Source organism: Drosophila serrata, unplaced genomic scaffold, assembly GCF_035046125.1.
Source record: "Drosophila serrata isolate PLE 108 unplaced genomic scaffold, ASM3504612v1 contig_103, whole genome shotgun sequence".
Classification (NCBI taxonomy): domain Eukaryota; kingdom Metazoa; phylum Arthropoda; class Insecta; order Diptera; family Drosophilidae; genus Drosophila; species Drosophila serrata.
This window is the reverse complement of record NW_028257001.1, coordinates 109,169-127,849: the sequence shown is the minus strand read 5'-3', so window position 1 is coordinate 127,849 and position 18,681 is coordinate 109,169. Positions and strand designations below refer to the sequence as shown.

Below are 18,681 nucleotides of genomic sequence, written 5' to 3'. Positions count from 1 at the left end.
CGAGTTTTATTTAATTGTGATAAAATATTTTGGTTCATTGTGATGTAATTTGAAAATATTTAAATTCGAAGAATAAGAGTGGTTATTTCAGTCTTGGGGTTGGGAATGTACTGAGAAAAAATTTATTAATCATAAGCATATATACATATATATTTAAAGAGGTGTGGTATTATCTGATGTAATAATCAGACCTGGTATTAACAGGTGTGATAAACAGACCTGGTTGTAAGACCTGATCTGATAAACAGACCTGGTATTAACAGGTCTGATAAACAGACCTGGTTGTACGACCTGATCTGATCTGATAAACAGACCTGGTATTAACAGGTCTGATAAACAGACCTGGTTGTACGACCTGATCTGATCTGATAAACAGACCTGGTATTAACAGGTCTGATAAATAGACCTGGTTGTACGACCTGATCTGATCTGATAAACAGACCTGGTATTAACAGGTCTGATAAACAGACCTGGTTGTACGACCTGATCTGATCTGATAAACAGAGCTGGTTGTACGACCTGATCTGATCTGATAAACAGAGCTGGTTGTACGACCTGATTAAGATTTTAAAGAATCTGAAAAATAAAGTTGTGAAAAAAAATATATACCCAATATATTTCCCAATAATAAAAAATTTTGAATTTAATTTAATTTAATTTATTATGAAAATTAATTTTTTAAATTTTAAACAATCTGAAAAATAAATGCTGAAAAAGAACCCCAACTCCCATTTCCTAATATTAAAAAAATTTCGATTTTAGTTTACATTTTTTAATTTTTATTTTTATTTATATTTTAAATTTTGTAAGTTCTGAAAAATAAAAATGCTGAAAAAAAGATCCCCAATACCCATTTCCCAATAATAAAAATTTTATTTTTAAGTTTAAAAATTGTTTTTTATTTATATATTTTTTAATTTTTTTAAAAGCTATTACATAATATTTTTTAAATTAAAATCAATATTGCCATCATCCCTTTTTATAAGGGTGTAGCACTTTGTGTTAAAAAAATAAATCAGGCTATCTTCAATCGTATTGTATCTATCAGGAAGATAGATCAATACATTGGCAAGTTCGAGCATTATATTTTGCCCAAACTTGCCAGCTACCCTCCTCGCTGAAAAAATGTCAAACTCCATGTTGACAGGGAGTTTGTTGAAGCTGAGCTTACCCTTAACCCTGCAACTGTTAAGGGCAAGCATCAGCGGGTCCTGCTCAATGTCCCTCATCAGGGCATTGAGGTCCTCCTGAGATACCCCTTCGGGTAAATTGGTGATGGTGGTGGAGGTGGTGGAGTTGGTGTTGGTGCCGGTGGAGCTGGTGGAGGCGGTGGAGCTGGTGGAGCTGTTGGAGGCGGTGGAGCTGGCAAACATCTTCATTTTTGGTGTTGAGCTGGTGGCTGGTGGCTGGTGGCTGGTCTTGGCGCTGGTTCTTCGCTGAATGATATTTTTCCTAGACGAGGTCCCTGATTTTATACCCGACGAGGAGAACATTTCTCCTCCTCCGACTACACAGCATGTGTGGAATGGGAGGGGATTCTAAGAAACGTCTATCGACTCATATTGTCCACTTCATGTAAAGTGAAGGTTAGGCAGGACATGGCTTGAATTGCACTCTAGTAAAAATTTGATACATAAATGCCCACAGTTAAAAGTACCAAATTTTTGGAAACGATTGTAATTATATTTTATATTTTTACCCAAATATCTTATTACTTCTAATGGAGGTTGTAAATTCCCAAAACTATCAAAGTAAAACGAGTGTGTCCCCTTCTTAAAATAGGCTACCCAATGCGTTCCTTCTGATGTCGAGTCTGCTAAATTTATTATTCCACATTCAGAATGATGAGGAAATTTCGGTATTTCATCTTTCATATAAACTCCTCGAAAATGAGGAATATTTTTAAAGGCAAACTTCAATATATCAAAATTCGATAACGCTCTATTAGGTAGCTCATTTAGTAGTTTTTTTGATTGCGTTTTTGTTTGTTGGTAAATGATATACCGTAACCTTTCTTGTATGGATGTAAATACAATCCCTTGCCTAACGCTACCGATTCCATTTTTCTATTATGTCTCTGGTTTTCCTCAAGTTGTGCCTTTGCCATCTTTGCATTGTTAATAGACTTTACAATTGCAGCGCTACCTGATGCTAAACTTCCCACAGCGCTAAGGGCTGTTAAAATAGGTACCAATGGTAAAAAACCACCAATTTTAGGGACTGCTATAACCCGTGGAATTACAACATTTTTCCTACACCCCATAGAGTTAGATACTGCAGAGCGAGCCACTTTTACTGCATTCAATAAGTCAAGAGGTTTATTCTTTCGCAATTCGATTGTTGCCTTTCTGATGATTGAGGCAAGAGTTTTTTTTACAACTTTCTTTTTCTGCTGCTTTGTTCCCATCCCAAATTTTTTCTTTAGCTTCATCACGTTGCTCACAAAATATGCTGCAGCTCTTTCACTAATGCTGCTATTCAATGCTTTTACACGATCCCGAGCCCTATCAATTAAGATGGAATCTGCTTTATGTCGTTCACTCAAGTCCTTGCTATTTGAATATGCTATGTCGTGTTCCCGACAAGCCTCATCTAAACCATTGATCCCTCGGTCACCACGAAGTAATCGTTTCTCAAGGTTTGTGCCAGGTCCACAGTAATTGTACCCAGGTATATGAGCCTCAAAGGGTAAAGTGTTTATTAAATTATTTATGATACCAGTTCCCTGTTTCACATTTGATTTATGACTGATTATATTATAAAAATGTTTCCCCATTTTATATCAACCTCAATTAACGAATGATTGTCCTCGAATGAAGTACTTATCTTCAAATCATGCGTTTATTAAGACAAAATAAAAGTATCACAGTAAGAAACATTGAAGGTGGTGTGCATGGTGAAATTACTCATCCACGACACAGTTCATTGTTACCAAACACAATTAGAGCTTTAATTGTTGGACCATCCAATTGTGGAAAAACCAATGTGATGATAAGTCTTATCGAAAGTCCAAATGGCTTAAAATTTGAAAATATTTACATATTTTCAAAGAGTTTATATCAACCAAAATATGAGTATTTGGAAAATCTTGTGAAACCAATACGAGGAATGGGATATTACACATTTTCGTCAAATGATAGTGTTTTGTCACCAGAAGAAGCAAAAAACAATTCCATTATGATATTTGATGATGTCGCATCCGAAAAACAAGATAATATTCGAGATTATTTTTGTATGGGACGACATAGGAAGATTGATTCATTCTATTTATCTCAAACGTATACACATATTCCGAAACATTTAATTCGAGACAATGCGAATTTTATTATAATGTTTAAACAGGATGACTTAAACATGCGTCGTATATATCGAGATCATGTTAACAGCGATATGGATTATAATTCATTCATGAATATATCAAGAAGGTGTTGGGAAGATAAATTTGGATTTCTTCTAATCTCTAAGGATGATGATATGAAAACTGGACGATACAGAAAAGGATTCGATCAGTTTATTATTCTCGAATAAATAATAATATAAGTATAATGAAGTTGATAAAAAAACATACAGTTCACGATTAAGCTTCATAATGAGTACATCGCTAACAATTGCTTTAAATGGAAACACATCTGTACTAAGCGAACATTTTTTTCCTCAAATTGAGTTAAATCGTAATTATGAATGTGCTCTAATCGACTTTTATACATTCAATTCTATACCGAATGTAGATAAGGGGAATAATCTATTTCATATTGGAAACAAAGTCATAGAAATACCTATAGGCTCATATGAGTTTGAGGATATAATAAAATATATTTTTAATAAGCTCAAGGAATATGAACTTCACAATAGTGTAACAATTGAATGTAACACCAATACTTTACAAGTTCAAGTTGTTAGTAAAAAAGAGATAGTATATTTTAATCATCAACGATCAATTGGACGATTATTTGGATTTAATAAGCGTAAATTAAGACCAAATGAAAATGAAATTTACGTCTCGGATAACCCTGTAAATATTTTAAAAATAAATTCTGTTAGATTGGAGTGTAACATTGTTAGTGGATCATATGTGGGGAATAAACCAAATCATGTGCTTCATGAATTTGGAATCAATGTTCCGCCTGGATATAAAATGAACATTACACCACACAACTTGATTTATTTACCTGTCAACACCAGAGAAATAAGCACACTCGAAGTACGGATAACTGATCAAAACGGAGAATTAATTAATTTGCGTGGAGAAACTGTATCAATTCGTCTTCACTTACGATCAACAGAATGATTATTTATAATAAAAAGACGTTACATAGCTCCTTTGATAACATTATTAAACCTACAGTTGAAGTGAAAGCATCATCATCTTCAAAATCATCATCATCAACCCGAGGTCCTTCAAATCAACGGCCGACTCTCACATTAAAAAATAAATTGATTTTAAAATCATTGGGATTTAATATTAAATAAATAATTCAAATGAATGAGATTTTTTATGTTCAAGAAAAACCTGTCAATGATGAAAGCATTGTTAAAAAAGAACTACATACTTATTATCCATATCAACAAAACTTCAAGCCAAATGATGAAGTTCGTATCACAATACAGAACCAAGATTTGTATGTCCTTCCATGTGAAAGTTTTCTCCACTTTGAGGGAACACTTAGCAAAATTATTGACACAAATACAGGAACGACTTCGACAAATGGAGTTACTGGGATGCTCAAAAATAATTGCATGGCCTATTTTCTAGATGAAATAAGATATGAGTTAAACGGGTGTGAATTGGATAGGACACGGTTTACTGGAATTACAACAACTATTAAGAACTTTCTCTCAGTCGGCCAACAGGAAGGAGTTCTTTGTCGTAATGCCGGGTGGAGTGGTGGAGACAATATTCCTTCGGGAGGACATTTCAGCTTTTCTGTACCTTTAAAAATGTTGATGGGATTCGCTGAAGACTACAAGAAAGTAGTGTTAAATTGTAAACATGAGCTCGTTCTCTTGCTTACAAAAAACACTGATGATATGTATATTAAAACAGTTGATGGAAAAACACACAATATTGCTATACATAACATATGTTGGAAGATTCCCCACATCGTTCCAAGTGACAGTGCTAAAATTAAAATGTTTAATGTAGTGAAAAGTGGAGCTACTCTCCCACTCGCATTCCGGAGTTGGGATTGTTATATTAATCCAACATTGGTACAGGGAACACATCATATCTGGAATGTAAAGTTGGCTGCAAATAGGGAACGCCCACGTTTTGCTGTCATTGCATTTACGTTAAATGGACAGCTAATTACAAACAATTTGAGAAATGCAAAAGTATATCTAAATTCTGAAGTCTATCCCTATGAGGATTTGAATATTAAATATAATGAGAATCGGTTTGCCGTCTTGTACGACATGTATACAAAATTCCAAGAGAGCTACTACAATCGAGAACCACGGGCACTTCTATCACCCATCGAGTTTATAAGGAAGGCTCCTGTCGTTGTTGTTGATCTCTCATACCAGAATGAGTCTGTAAAATCAGGACCGATTGATGTAAAAATTTCCACAGAGCTAAGTGTGGCGAGTGAGATGAATACAAAGGTATATTGCCTTCTCATCCATGATCGACTAGTTGAATATACACCATTGAGTGGATTAGTTCAACGTATCGTCTAAAAATTTTTATAGGATAAGATCATTCAATTTTTATAATCATTGGGAGTAGACGTCCACGGAGCAATCAAAAATGATGTCATTGGAAAACAAAACCAAACCCACAACCTCTTTTACAATACATCAACTTGTAATTAGAATAAATAATTTCATGAAAATGTATAAGAATAAAATTTTCCCCGAACACGAGCAATATCTGGAGGATTCGATAAAATATTTCCATCAGAGGATGCCTGATACACCGCTGGTTTCAAATATACATGGACAACATTTCACATCTTGCTCTTGGGCGAATGATAATGTCAACAATGGTCTCGATACTTGCGCCTGTCATTTTTTCAGTGTTCGCTCTCAAAAATCATTAAAAATTATGAAAATGTATGTTGATTTAGAACATCGCTTCTGATATTTATATTTGATAAATAAAATTATAATATATAAATAAATATATATCCATTTTTTATTGGGAAAAAAGGGCTTGGGGATGTATTTTTTTTTTTCAGTATTTATTTTTCAGATTTACTCTTTCACTTAAAAGTCACAATTCCATATCAAAGAAGGGCACATCTTTTGGTCAATGAAAGAAAGGGTGGTGAGGGTGATCCTTCCTCGAATTTGTGAAAGGATGGGGTGGTGGTGTGTGTGTAAGCATGTACTATCTCATAGGGAAAATCCACGCTCGTGGTGTGCGTCATTCATATGGTTGTACTTTGGTTGTTCCGTTCCAAACATGTACCCTTCTTCAATTCCACCCCCGTTCCTTTTTTAAGTGATGGTCGTGGGTGATCGTCCAAGTGCGCTCGAGGATCGAGCAAAGCGTGGATTTTCCGTTCCAAACATGTACCCTTCTCCCATTCCACCCCCGTCCCTTTCTTAAGTCAGGATCGTGGGTGATCGTCCAAGTGCGCTCGAGGATCGAGCCACCCCCATCCCTTTTTTAAGTGAGGATTGAGGGTCAACGTCCAAGTGCGCTCGAGGATCGAGCAGAGCGTGGATTTTTCCGTTAGCACCCTTCTCCCATTCCACCCCCGTCCCTTTTTTAAGTGAGGATTGTGGGTCAACGTCCACGTGCGTGAACGGGATCGATGCGGCCCAGGATCGCTGCGGTGCGACCTTTTCAATTGCCTCCCCCGTCCCTTTCTTTCAGTGAGGGTCGTGGGAACGTACACGTGCGCTCCGGGATCGCTCGGGATCGCTCCCCTCCCTTTCGCACTCGTATCCACATCCTTGTTGGGGCGCTTGAACACTTGTTCACAAGTGTCCTTTTACATACACTGACCCTAATTAATTGCATCTTTATTACCCCCATCCATTGACAGGTTGACAGCTAACCCTCATTAATTGCATTTTTATTACTCAAAGCAATTAAATGTTTTGACAGCTAACCCATTAATTGCATTTTTATTACCCCTTTTGCCGACATCAAAGGTCCCGAAAATCCCGTTTTTATACTACTGCCTTACGCTATTAAATGAGTCTCCTAGGCGCAAAAAAACTGCTATTGGTGGGCAGCATGTAGACGGACCCCAACTACCTGCAACGGGCTCTCAGCAGCAGCCTCCCTCGGCACAGCCCTCGACCTCAGCATTAATTCCAAGAGTGCTGAGATCGAGCGCTAGAAAAGATTCGGTACCCGAATGTGCAGCGGGAGTGGCCGTACCGCCGGTGATTTCTGTTTTGTCCCCTGGGGGGTCGCAAATATTGAACCCTCAAAGTCCCGTGTTTAACGATATATCTGCCCAGTGTGTTAGGCCCGGAATACCGGCCGAAAATGGCACGGCAGATAACCAATCTGCCTTGCCAAAAGCCCTTATAGCGGTTCCACCGACGAGACATATTTTTGTCTCGCGGCTGTCCCCTGACCAAACATCTGAAGATGTTCTCGCCTTTATACAAGGCAAAACCAGAGCCGAAAAATTAAGATAAAGGTGGAAAAGTTCAAATTTTCTTACTCTAGGGACATTTCATCTTTCAAAATAAATGTCCCTAACGAGCTTTTTAACACTATTTGCTCTCCCAACTTTAGGCCAGAGTACATTGCTGTTAAGGAGTTCGAGGCGAAGAAAAAGAAAAAGCGGCCTGTAGGAATAACTCTTCCCAGGCCTGATGATACCACTGCGCCTTCTACGTCTTCCAATCCCGACCCAAAAAACTAACCTACTCCTTAGGTATTTCCTATCAGAATGCAAGAGGCTTACGTAGTAAGCTTCCTAACTTGTATTCTGATAGCCTTTCGTTTGCATCTCAGGTTATTGTGCTCACAGAAACCTGGTTAAAGCCGGAGATTCTGAGCTCCGAAGTTTTTCCAGCTGTGTTCACGGTATATCGGCTAGATCGCCCTGTCAGACGCGGGGGTGGAGTTCTTATAGCGGTGGACTCCTCACTCACGTCAGAATTATTACCCTTCGAGGAATGCAACGATGTTGAATTCCTCTGTGTGTTGTTGATCTTCGCTTAATAAAACCATGTTGACATGGAGAAATCACTGATACAAAGGTGCTGTAAGTGAGGGGTGATAATGTTTTCAAATAATTTGGGGATGGCCGACAACTTAGAGATTCCTCTATAATTGCTGGCATCCAATTTGCTACCTTTTTTGTGGAGAGGAATAATAAACGATTCCTTTCAAATAATGGGAAATTGGGAGGTTTCCAAGGACAAGGTAAACAATTTCAGAAGGGGATAGCACATGGCGTCGGCACAATACCTGAGCACACAGCCAGGAATTCCGTCGGGACCTGGCTTGACACGATGAAGATCTAAAAGGAGAGAGCTTTCATTTAGGCTAGGACAGAAAATTAAGTTTGATTTGGGTATGCCGTAGGAATAGGTCTGGTGTAGATACGAAGAGCTTGAATAGGTTGTTTGAAAAAACTGCGAAAATAGATCGGCTATTGCCTGATCATTATTTGCGGTAGTATTTTCAAATGAAAGCGAGGAAGGATTTGTTTTAGGCTTTCGTTTAGTGTTAACAAAATTATAAAACTGTTTTGGGTCCTGTGAGAACTGGGCCCTGCAACGAGTTTAATAGTTTTAATAACACTGCGCGTTCAGCACGGTAAAGTTTGACCGAGCTGATAAATAAGATGAAAGGGCAGATTGAGAACCGGTGATTTTAAATTTAGCATACGGCGGTTTATTCGAGCTTGGCGGATAATATAACGGAACACATTCAGTAAAAAATGAATTCATGGCACTGTAAAAAATATCCACGGCAACTGCCATGTCAGTGCACATGTATAGATCGGACCAATTGAACTCGTTTATAAAATTATTCAGTCGTTCAAAGTCCGTCTTGCGAAAACATAGGACTTTATTGGCTGGACGGTCAGAAATATTCTATACGTCACACCCAATATCAAGAGTCACATCGAATGTTGGATGATAAGGATCTTCGGGCTGTGTCAGATGAGCCACCCTTGCTAAACTGGCTCTCGCAGGATCAGAGACGAAGCAAAGATCAAGCAAGCGCTGTAAGGAATTTCGCACATGGTTGACTTGAGACAGCGAAATGTCAAACAAGCCAGCGATAAAGTCATATTGTGTAGGTGTATGGAGAGTATTGGTGGAATTATTTGAGCACCAAATGGCACCAGGGATATTAAAATCTCCTTGGACTACCAACTGGTCTCTATCCAAATGTTCACTGGAAACCATCTGAATAACTGAAAGGTGATTCCAATAAATAGGAAGTTCCGACAGTGGAGGTATGTAGGAACAGGTAATAAAAATTGAGCTACCTTTGATAGATAGCTTCACACAGAGGAACTCAACATCGTTGCATTCCTCGAAGGTTAATAATTCTGACGTGAGTGAGGAGTCCACCGCTATGAGAACTCCACCCCCGCGTCTGATACGGCGATCTAGCCGATATACCGTGAACACAGCTGGAAAAACTTCGGAGCTCAGAATCTCCGGCTTTAACCAGGTTTCTGTGAGCACAATAACCTGAGATGCAAACGAAAGGCTATCAGAATACAAGTTAGGAAGCTTACTACGTAAGCCTCTTGCATTCTGATAGGAAATACCTAAGGAGTAGGTTAGTTTTTTGGGTCGGGATTGGAAGACGTAGAAAGCGCAGTGGTATCATCAGGCCTGGGAAGAGTTATTCCTACAGGCCGCTTTTTCTTTTTCTTCGCCTCGAACTCCTTAACAGCAATGTACTCTGGCCTAAAGTTGGGAGAGCAAATAGTGTTAAAAAGCTCGTTAGGGACATTTATTTTGAAAGATGAAATGTCCCTAGAGTAAGAAAATTTGAACTTTTCCACCTTTATCTTAATTTTTCGGCTCTGGTTTTGCCTTGTATAAAGGCGAGAACATCTTCAGATGTTTGGTCAGGGGACAGCCGCGAGACAAAAATATGTCTCGTCGGTGGAACCGCTATAAGGGCTTTTGGCAAGGCAGATTGGTTATCTGCCGTGCCATTTTCGGCCGGTATTCCGGGCCTAACACACTGGGCAGATATATCGTTAAACACGGGACTTTGAGGGTTCAATATTTGCGACCCCCCAGGGGACAAAACAGAAATCACCGGCGGTACGGCCACTCCCGCTGCACATTCGGGTACCGAATCTTTTCTAGCGCTCGATCTCAGCACTCTTGGAATTAATGCTGAGGTCGAGGGCTGTGCCGAGGGAGGCTGCTGCTGAGAGCCCGTTGCAGGTAGTTGGGGTCCGTCTACATGCTGCCCACCAATAGCAGTTTTTTTGCGCCTAGGAGACTCATTTAATAGCGTAAGGCTATTAAATTGGGTGTCCAGCGCCAAGAACATATCAAGAGTTTTACGAAAACTCGTTAAAATGCCCTTAAAACCGTTTTTGGTTTGCCGCATGAAAGACATCATCTCCCTTTCTACATCGCGACAGGCCTCACAACAGAAACGCAAGCCGATGTTTTTTTTTTACATCGTCCACCGTTCGAGCTGCAACTCCAATGCACTTGGCGTGCATGACGTTGTCGCTCAGCCAGCAGCCGATTGTAAGGTCACCTGCAGCAATTGCCTTTTGCAGGTCTTGACGAAACAGACAATATTTCCGGACATTATAAGGACTTACCACTGTACTTGTACTTGGAAAAAATAACAACAGAGCTATGAAGAAAGAAGTGAAAAGTCACAGAGAGAGCGAGAGAGCGGGAGAGCGAATGAGATCGAATAAGATAAGAAGTGCAGCGGCACAGCTAAAGTGAGAGAGTGGGAGAGCGTGGGAGATAAGTAAATAAAACGTTTAGCTGTTGCGACGGCGCAAAGCTAGACGAAGAAGGCACAAAAAGGAATGCTAAATATGCAAAAGCTAGCACTAGCAGCACAACTAAATTGGACAATAAAACCAATTATATACACAAATTAGAATAGCTGCATGCACACGCGAAGTGATCGGAAAGTTATAAACACAAATTAGAAAATTTAATTTAACCCCGGTGGTTATATTCAATCTTTAATACAAAACGAGAGCGCAAGAAAAAAGCACGTCCGTTCACTTGGAAAGATGAAATTATGTTTGATATAGTAGTCCGATTTACATAAAATTTTACACATATTGTAGAATAATATGAAATGGGTACATCTCAAATTTTATTTAATTCCGTTAAAAACTGATAATGTTATACTTTTTTTTTGTAAAAATTTTCCGATCATTCCTATGGCAGCTATATGATATAGTCGTCCGATCCGGCCCGTTCCCACATATATTCGAGTGAGAGTATATAGAAGACTAACTGCAAAGTTTCATTCAGATAGCTTAAAAACTGAGAGACTAGTTTACGTAGAAACTGACAGACGGACAGACGGACATGGCTAGATCGACTCGGCTGTTGATCCTGATCAAGAATATATATATACTTTATATGGTCGGAGGTGCCTCCTTCACTGCGTTGCAAACTTCTGACTGAAATTATAATACCCAGCAAGGGTATAAAAAGAACTTCATACTTATTATCCATATCAACAAAACTTCAAGCCGAATGATGAAGTTCGCATCACAATACAGAACCAAGATTTGTATGTCCTTCCATGTGAAAGTTTTCTCCACTTTGGGGAAACACTTAGCAAAATTTTTGATACAAATACAGATACGACTTCGACAAATGCAGTTACCGGGATGTTTAAAAATAATATCATGGCCTATTTTCTCGATGAAATAAGATAAGAGTTAAACAAGTGTGAATTGGATGGGACACGGCTTACTGGAATTACAACATCTATTAAGAATATTCTCTCAGTCGGTCAATAGGAAAGAGTTCTTTGTCGCCGGGTGGAGTGGTGGAGACAATATTCCTTCGGGAGGACATTTCAGCTTTTATGTACCTTTTAAAATGTTTCGACTTTCCCTCTAAGGGCATGGTCAATTAGGGCCTGATGAAACTGAGACCGCCTAACTGACGCACCGCCCAAACCAGAATACAAAAAAAAAAAAAACACTGCGACAAGGCCTGGACTAGGATGAACAAACCCAGTCTGAATATCAATTTGACAAATGTTGAAACTCCGCCCTCACTGGTACAATAGTAAAAAAAAAGAAAAACAAGAAACAAAAAAATTAGCAAAATGAGAGAAAGATTGCTCTCTTATTTTTTTTTTTTAAGTAAATAAAAACAAGAAAGGAAGCTAACTTCGGCACGCCGAAGTTTATATACCCTTGCAGATAGAACTTCTATGAATTGGAATCCATACAATATAAATTAGATATATTTGTGTTAAAAAACAATGAAGTAATACCTGCTTTCATTTCATTCACCTATACATATTATATTTGCAGTTTTACATTCACAGATTTGCATTTTTCCTCTACATCAAACGATCGTTTGTATAGCACCTATATGATATAGTTGTCCGATTTTCATGAAATTTGACACAAAATTTAAGACTAATATAAAATGGCCATACCTCAAATTTGATGAAAATCAGCTGAAAACTGAAAAAGTTATAAATTTAATTGTATTAATTTCTCGACTGTTCCTATGGGAGCTATATGATTTAGTAGCCCGATTTTCATACAATTTTATGCAAACTTGTAGAGTATAGTAAAATGGCTATATCTCAAATTTGATATAATTCTATTGATAACTAAAAAAGTTAAAATTTTTTTTGTAAAAATTTTCCGATCATTCCTATGGCAGCTATATGATATAGTTTTCCGATCCGGCCCGTTCCAACATATATACGAGTGAATAGTTGTGTCCCCTTGTATTATTAGCAAGAGGTCATTGTAAGAGGGGTTCCCAGGCAAGATCAACACAAAACGAATAAATTCAATATTTAATTTAAGCTTCTATATACAGGCGTGTGTGTGTTAATAGTACGGCGTTAGATCGGCGGCGTGCGTTCTTCGTCGTTCGCAAATGCAGACTGTTCTCCTCCTCTCATTCCATCTCTCTCGTATGCACTATCGAACACCGAGCGAGCGACCAGCCGAACGCCGCTCTCCCGCACAATAGGACAAGCGACCAAACCAAACATGCCGCCCGCCAATGCTGGACTAAGCATGAAACATCTCCGCTTGTCCAGATCCTGCACGGTGGTAGGCGGGGTAGAATCTAGTATGGAGAAATGAGACAAGAAACGTGCGCAAGAAACAATTCATTATGGTTGAGGTGCGCAAAGTGAGAGCTCTAAGAACGTATCGGCAGTGGACAAAGTTTTGACACTGACCGTTTTAAATGGCCTTGCTTGGTTTTAAGCGTTACAACCCGGACCAACGCGTCAGTCCCTGGGTGCAACTCCACGACGCGCCCCAGTAGCCCTTGCGACGGCGGAAATCGGTCATCCTTGATGATGACAAGGTCGTGGAGCTGAATGCCCTCAGTCTCCTGACACCACTTGGGTCTCTGCTGCAGATTGGCTAGCCAGTCTCGACTCCAAGCCTTCCAGAAATGCCTTATCATGGATTGCTGGACTAGAAACTGCTCCACGAAGGACTTGGACTGAGGTCGATATTCCGGAGGCGCCAGCATGGAGTCCCCAATCAAAAAATGCGCCGGTGTGAGCACCTCGAGATCATCTGCATCAGCTGTGAGAGGGCAGAGCGGTCGGGAGTTGAGGCACGCCTCTATGCTTATGAGCACCGTTGACAACTCCTCATAGGTGAGCCTCCGATCCCCAATGACCCTCTTGAGATGATGTTTCACCGACTTCACATTAGCCTCCCACAGCCCGCCAAAATTTGGCGACTGCGGAGGATTAAAGTGCCAGGTGGTTCGTTGCGAAGCGAGCTTGGGGGCTATGAGCTTCTCATAATCCTCCTGAAGCTTACCGTAGAATGCCTTCATCAGATTGTCCGCGCCGACAAAGTTGGTTCCGTTGTCACTGTAGATATGTTGAACGATCCCTCGCCGACCGGTAAACCTTCCCAAAGCTAGCAGAAAATGCTCCGAGGTGAGGCCTGTCACCGCTTCTAGATGCACTGCCTTTGTTGCAAGGCAAATGAAAACGGCGATATATCCTTTGTAAGCGGCAGTTCCTCGTAACCGCGCTGCCTTCAGCTCTATAGCGCCTGTGTAATTAACTCCAGTCGCCAGGAATGGCCGACTAGGGGGGTTCACTCTGTGTATCGGCAAATCTCCCATAAGCTGTGCCGACGTGATTGGCCGGGCCCGAAAGCACCTCACACATTTCCGTACAATCGATCGCACTGCCTGCCTTCCTGTCAGTATCCAGAACCGTTGGCGAGTGTGCGCCAGAGTTAGCTGCGCACCTCCGTGCAGTCAAGATATGCGAATAGCGTATTACTAGTTGTGTAAAATGATGAGAGCTTGGAATGATTATTGGATGGCGACGCTCGTGCGACAGACCAGAATGGCGCAATCTCCCCCTTACTCGCAGTATGCCCTCTACTAAGATCGGTGACAAGCTTGAGAGCTTACTTCTGGAGGGCAGCCGTTTGGAATTTTTTACAGCGGTCAACTCCGATGCGAAAGACTCCCCTTGGACGATGCGCACGATAGCGAATAGAGCATGGTCGAGCTCTTCGATGCCTAGGGGACCGGTGCGCCTCTCTCCTTTTCCGGCAATATTGGACTTGCACCGAAATACGTACGCTACGACTCTCACGGCCTGGGTGAAACTCGAAAATCTTTCAACCAACGATGGCAGCGGGACTGTGTGGTGAACGCGTACTTTATCCGTCTTCGCCTCTAGGGCGGCATCATTCATGTCGGCCTGACCGACCTCCGTCGAGGGCCAGTCACCTTGACAGCGTGTAAGCCACTCCGGTCCTCGCCACCACAAGCCGTAGCCCGCTAGCTCACCCGGAGATAGCCCTCTTGTCGCACAGTCTGCTGGGTTCTCGCTAGTCCCTACATGCCCCCATTGCGATGGCGCAGAATGATCCAGAATAAAGGCGACCCTGTTAGCGACGAAAGTCTTCCATCTATTGACGTCCCCGTGTAGCCAGAAGAATTGTAGCATCCGTCCAGTAAATGGTTTGGATTGGGAGGCCATTTATCCACCTGGCCGCGGTTAACCATTTCACCAACTTGACGGCCAGTACGGCACCACTCAGCTCCGTCCTAGGTATGGTCAAGGATTTGGTAGGAGTAACCTTTGACTTTGCGGCCAACAAAGAGGCGTAGCACGTTCCATCTTGATGCTGGAGCCTTAAATAAGTCGCAGCTGCATAGGATGTCGACGACCCGTCACAAAACGCGTGAAGCTGAGCCGAAACTATGGCTCCAGGAGAATAATGAATCCACCGCTGTATACTAATATCGCCGATCCTTAGCAAGCCGTCCCGAAACGCTTGCCACCGTTCCGCAAGCGCATTAGGAACCTCGTCGTCCCAATCCAGAGTTGCCATGGTTCCGTCTGCATTCGTTTTCTTCGCCATAGTTACGTCCTTCAGTATTAACTTTCCCGAGATGATGACCGGCGCGATGAGTCCCAGCGGGTCAAACAGCCTTGCTATGCTCGATAGAATCATCCTTTTGGTTAGGCTATCCGGTATCTCAAAATTGATCCGAAATTTGAAACAGTCCTTATTTGGAAGCCAATACATTCCTAGCGCCTTGATAGGATCCGTGGTGTCCCAGTTTAAAGGTGTCTGACTGCACTGATGCTCCAACGGAAACGAGAGCAGGATACTCGCTTCATTACTGGACCATTTCCGCAACTCCATGCGCGCGGATTTTATCGCCCCCGCCACCTGGGTCCTCTTGTCTTCCGTCTCTTCTATCGAATGTCCTCCGGAAAGAATGTCGTCCACGTATATCTCAAGCATCAACACCTCTTCCGCTTTAGGAAATGAACGCCGTTCATCCTTCGCTAGCTGTTGAATGACCCTGATGGCCGTGAAGGGCGCAGAAGCCGTTCCGAACGTTAGCGTCGACAATGCATAAACGTGGATCGATCCATCCGCCGCCCTCCATAAAATCCGCTGATATTTGGCGTCTTCCGGGTGCACATCTATGCAGCGATACATTTTCTGTATATCCGCCGTGAAAACGAAACGATATTTCCGCCAATTGAGTATGACTGCCGACATGTCGTTTTGCAGTGTAGGCCCGGTCCACAGAATATCGTTTAACGACCTTCCGTTGCTTGTCCTTGAGGAGGCGTCGAAGACGATTCGCTGCTTTGCCGACTGAGGCTCCTTCTTGAAGACAGCGTGATGTGGGAGTATACAAGAGGTTACATGCATATTAGTGGAAGTATTCTTCACTGAACTACTTTCACTGCCCACAGCCGGCGCTATTTGCTCGAGCGCGAAGTATTCCTCGATCTCATCCACATATTTGCTCCACCGGTCTGGACTGCTGGACAGGCGTCTTTCCAATTGTAGGAACCGATTAAGCGCCATTTGCTGAGATCTTCCTATGACCATGGCTGGGTCCCGATAGGTTTTAAAGGGCAACCGCACTATATAGCGGCCATCCCCTCGACGTATGTAAGTCTTCTGAAAGAAGGCCTCGCACCAGAGGTTCCCCTCCGATAACGAAGGGCGTTCTGGGACTGACTCTACGTCACAGAAGCGCTTCAGCCATGCCTCGGTGTCCAAAAGCACTCGATGACAGCGCAACTGGGTTGATTCCCTCACGCCTTCTGCACGTCCAGAGAGAATCCATCCGAAGTGCGTATTCTGAGCTAAGGGCTCGCCGGGCAGTCCGATCCTGGTGTCTGGCAACATTATTTGCGCCAACATGTCCACTTCTAGAATGAGGTCGACTCGCTTCGACCGGGAGTAGTGAGGATCTGCCAGCGAGAGCCCTCGAATATGATCCCAACGCTGTGGCGTGAAGCTAAGACTCGGCAGGCAGGAAGTAACCGAAGGGAGAACGTATGCTGAATCGACCTCTAAAGAAAAAGTTGGGTTAATAATACTGCCGATTTCAAAATTGACTGTATACTTGCAACGACGACCAACCCCGGGGCCGACCCCAAAAATGGACGCTCGGGTACTGGCCCGCGTCAGATGCAGGGACTGTACGACGTGCTCAGATACTATAGTTGCCTCGGATCCTCGATCGATGAGAGCGTTAATGATGGCTTGCAGCCCGTTGACCGGATTTCGCACGGTGATACGAGCAGTGGCGAGAAGTACGCTCCTCGAAGAAACATTCGGTGACGTTGCCGAATGGCATCTGTAAGATGCGCTTGGGTTTTGACTCGAACTTGACCGCCGGCTCTGCTGAGATATGTTCTCCGTGGCTGTTGGTGCACTAAGATGCGGCGTTGAAGGCCGGGCCGGCTGAGCCATTACTGGGAAGTGCAACAGGGTGTGATGGCGCTGCCCACATACTTGGCAGCTCTTGTTGCTAGTGCAGCGCGGCAGCGCATGTGACTTGCTCAAACAATTAATACATAATTTCGCTCTGCTCACTATATCCTTTCTCTGGTAGCAGTCCAATTCCAGAAAGGCTGTGCAACGACGCAGAATATGGTCGCCCCCACAGTGGTAGCAGGCGCTATTCGCCCGTCCTAAGCGCTCCTATGCATTATGCTCTAGCACTCGTTTGCTCGGGTCGGTGGATCCTGGGCCAATATTGGAGTCGAACGACGACCTTCGGTTCTCAATCGCATCCATTATGATTAGCCGATCATTCAAAAATGATTCCAATTCCTTGTAGGTCGGGACGGCGGCGCCGCTTCCTTGATGATGCTCCCAAGCGTTATGGGTCTCCTTGGGCAGCTTCGATGCTACGTAATGCGCCAACCAGTGCTGCGATTCCCCGTCCAAGGCTTGAACGCGGCGGAATGCAGCCAGGCAAACATTGACCGTGCTTAACATCGATCTTATTAATTCGGTACTATCTCTTTGCAACCTGGGCAAAGCGTAGATAGCGTTCATGTGGTGAGAAAAGACGAGACGAGGATTATTATACCTTTTAATCATCATTCCCCACGCCACGGCGTAGTTTGACTCCATGAGCTGCATTTGTCGGATGTCATTATCGCGCCCTGGTGGCAACGACTCTTTGAGAAAGTGTAACCGTTGAACATTACTCAAATTGTTGTTGTTGTGTATAACGCTCATGAAGGCGTCATAATATCCTGGCCAGCTCACACACTCACCGGAGAACTTGGGAACTGCCATCTGTGGCATGTTCAGTCGCACTTCCGGGTCGGCGCCCCCACCTGTTGGGGGCGGCGGTGCCGGAATCTCGGATCCAAGTTTGTCCAAGTCCTCCGCGATGGCGCAATAGGCGTCCATATAGCGCTCCTCGAATTCCGACAGGAAACTTTTCCCGGCATAGCTTGAGCCCGCAAACCCTTCTAGATTCACGATCACGGAATCCGTCTCCCGAAACGCGTTCCTAATTTCTTCCACTTGTTCCAGACGCTTCTTTAGATAAATTCTTGTTTTCCTCGATGGCGAATCCTTCTTAAAATTCTGCAAGACCGATTTGAGAGATTGGTAACGATTTGCCTGCAAATTTGCTAACTGCTCCAAAGTCGGAGCCTCCGAGTCAGATTTCATGCTGCCGAACGTAAAACAAACTTAGCGCAACTCACCAACCCAAAAATCATGTAATTTGAAAATTCGGTAAATTCTTGTCTCGCACGTAACTTGTCCACTT

At 42.5% G+C, this 18,681-nt stretch overlaps 2 protein-coding genes across 4 annotated transcripts in view; both read right to left on the bottom strand.

The window, feature by feature from the left end:
• Positions 1-18,681, bottom strand: part of LOC110187194 (piezo-type mechanosensitive ion channel component-like) — a 96,960-nt gene that overhangs the window by 41,310 nt on the left and 36,969 nt on the right. The window lies entirely within an intron of this gene.
• LOC147644757 (uncharacterized) lies at positions 13,219-17,360 on the bottom strand. The gene is made up of 3 exons (XM_086841129.1): positions 15,118-17,360; positions 14,486-15,038; positions 13,219-14,076 (listed from the first exon to the last, which is right to left on the bottom strand). Exons 1-3 carry the CDS (start codon positions 17,358-17,360, stop codon positions 13,282-13,284), a joined length of 3,591 nt encoding a protein of 1,196 aa, XP_086697255.1. The 3' UTR covers positions 13,219-13,281.